The 2964-nt window shown below is 38.8% G+C and overlaps 1 protein-coding gene across 1 annotated transcript in view; it reads right to left on the bottom strand.

The window, feature by feature from the left end:
- Positions 1–2964, bottom strand: part of TIAM2 (T cell lymphoma invasion and metastasis 2) — a 129948-nt gene that overhangs the window by 102211 nt on the left and 24773 nt on the right. Inside the window, exons 2-3 of the mRNA XM_011362728.2 lie at positions 1390–1498; positions 4–276 (exon numbers count right to left, since the gene is read on the bottom strand). Of these exons, the coding sequence (XP_011361030.1) occupies positions 4–270 (267 nt within the window). The 5' untranslated portion in view covers positions 271–276; positions 1390–1498. The remainder of the gene's footprint in view (positions 1–3; positions 277–1389; positions 1499–2964) is intronic.

Raw genomic sequence — 2964 nt, 5'->3', positions numbered from 1 at the left:
GGCGTTGCCTTTGGAGACTTTGCAGGCGGGTCCACCGAGTCTCGAGGCGTAAGGCTGATTACTCTTAAAGTGAGAAAGGCAGCTTCGGGCCAGGGACCTGGATTTGTAACCTGCTCCGCTGCTTGCGTGACCCCATCCATGCAACGACTTGTCGTCTTTTGCGTGAATGCTGCGTATTTTCAGGGAGCAAGGCTTTTGCTTAGCACCAGGAATAGTATTGCTATGATTTTTAGATCCTTGAAATGTGTACTGACTCTCGGAGTTCCCCATTTTAACCTAAATGAAGGACAGTAGCATCAGTAAGAGCCGTGACCTACATCACATTCCATGACGACAGAATCTTCTATTTTACAAAAAATATCTTCATATCACAAGGGGACTGAGCAACTTCTTTCTGTGCCTGACATAAGTCAGAGAAGCAGGAACGAAAGTTACTGAATTGGTTCTCCTCATTGTGTAAGCAAGTCATTAGCCAGGTTAAAAAAAAAAAAAAATACTGCATGCTCCTATACTGGTTACTTTAAACACAAAATTTATAGTATGAAGTTAATTCAGAAATTGAACTGGCATAAAAATCGGCCTAGGCAGAGGCCTTTTTTAGCCTTGGTGTTGAGAGATTTTTGAATGAATGATTCTCGAAGGAAAAAAATGAGAAAATATCTTTACTCTCTCCTACACAGACTTTTCAATGACCAGAGAGAGGTTTTCATTACACATAAACTCCTGAAGAGCAAATACTGCACAATATGAGAGATCACTGCTCAAAAAACTGCCACATTTATAATAACATGGCTCCAGGTACCATACTGGTGGAGTTTTCATACATCACACAGAGTAGGAATGTTACGAAAGGATTCAGAAGTCTCCAAGAAGTCCCCCTAGACTGAGACTGAAGAGGGGGAAGAGAAATCAAAGTTCTCACTTGGGGCAAAAAACTATGTAATAAAACTCGTTAATAGAGCTTTTATAAAGACTTTAAGAGTCCTCACTTTAGAACATGATGAGAGAAAAAAGTTTAAAGCTGAATTGCAAGTATCCAAAAAAACCTGTTAGATTCTTTTCATTCCCGTTAAAACGCCAATCTGCTTAGTGAGTCTATTAGTCAAGCCAAACTCAAAGTGAATTTGATCCAAACCTTCCCCTCGATTTTAGTAAAGTTGGAGGTGATGCTTCTGAACATACTTAATAGGATTTTAATTTTAATTCTTTTATACTTAAGAATGGATAGCCATAAAACAGAAGTCAAACGGATTGACTTTTCTTTGGTGGCAGTTATCAAACACATTTTAAAACAAAAATAACTGGACCACAAATGAAACCTTTATTTATTACCTTAATCACAGTCATGCAACGTGACAGAGAACCACCACTCACGTAAGTTGGAGTTACCTGCAGTCTAGTTTGTGCTGATGGAGATTAATGCTCAGCGGGCTTTACGTGGTCCTGGGAGCAAGGCAGCATGGTTGACAAGTGTGGAAAGTGAGTCCATGAAATGGCTCTGAAACACAGAAATGTGAGAAACTCTTGAGCATTTTCTATCAAGTTCCCCCCCAAAAAACAAAAACAAACGTTGAATGTAAATCATCTGAAGAAACAACTGGTATCCAGAATCACTGCCAAAATAGTAAATGAAATGTCTGTGAACTGCCTGACTCATTGGGGTTGTTTGGAAGAAGTAAAAAAAAAAAAAAAAAAAAAAAAAAAAAGCCAGAACTGCCCCAGCCAATCTCGTAAAGGCCATTAACTCAACACACAGCCTGGAGTCAAATGCATGCCTTTGTTTCAGGGGCGAGCAGGTGAAAGCACAGGAATGAGTCACGGCTCCTCTGTCACCACCACTAGGAAAACAACTCTCAGACTCACGGCACTGCCAACAGAGCAGGAGCGTCATCCTGACATGACAAGAGCAGCTCATTGTTCTCTACTTGACTAAGCAGTAAAAAAAAAAAAAAAAAAAAAAAAGGCCTTGACTAAAATAACTTATGTTACAGAAGTTAACCCATAAATGAGATTAAAAGTTTTCCTCAAGTACGTGTTTGAGCCTCACCGTACAGAGAGTAGGAGAAGGAGACCAACTTTAAGGGGAAGGGGACAGGCTGGGGAGTGCTGCCATCTGGCAGTGCTCCCTGCCGGACACAAAGCCTTTATTTTGTTTGCAGACCCATAGAGACCAGAGCAGTAAGGGTTCAATAGTGACCTTTTTTCTCTTAAAAAAAAAAAATAATTATGAACAACTATATATGTGCCAACAAACCTAGAAGAAATTGAAAAATTCTTAGAAACATAACTTACTAAGACTGAATCAGAAAGAAATAGAAAAGCTAAATAAATTAATTATGAGTAAAGAGATTGGATCAGTCATCAAAATCTTCCACCAAAAAAAGCCTGAAACCAGATGGCTGCACTAGTGAATTTTACCAAACATTTAAAGAAGAATGAATACCAATCCTTCTCACATTCTTCCCGAAAAAAGTAAAGAGAATAGAACACTCCCAAACTCATTTTACAAGGCCAGCATTATCCTGATACCATAACCAGAAAGAGACCATTACTAGAAAAGAAACTACAGGCCAATTTCCCTGATGACTACAGATGTAAAAATCCTCAATAAAATGCTAGCAAGTCAAATTCATCAGCACATTAAAAGGACTACATACCCTGACCACGTAGAATTTACCCCTGGGATGCAAGGATGACTCAACATACACGAATCGATGTAATACATCATATTAATAGAATGAAAGAGAAGAATCATAAGATCATCTCAATATCTACAAAAACAGCATTTGACAAAATTCAACATCCATGCATGATAAAAACTCTTAACAAATTAGACACAGAAGGAACATATCTCAACATGATAAAGGCCTTCTATGACAAGCCCACAGCTAATATCAAACTCGATGGTGAAAGACTGAAAGCTTTTCCTCCAAGATCAGGAATAAAAAGGGTGCCACTCTCACC

This window comes from Pteropus vampyrus, unplaced genomic scaffold (assembly GCF_000151845.1).
Source record: "Pteropus vampyrus isolate Shadow unplaced genomic scaffold, Pvam_2.0 Scaffold78, whole genome shotgun sequence".
NCBI classification, from domain to species: Eukaryota; Metazoa; Chordata; class Mammalia; order Chiroptera; family Pteropodidae; genus Pteropus; species Pteropus vampyrus.
The sequence above is the reverse complement of the archived record's forward strand: the minus strand, read 5'-3'. Positions and strand labels throughout refer to the sequence as shown.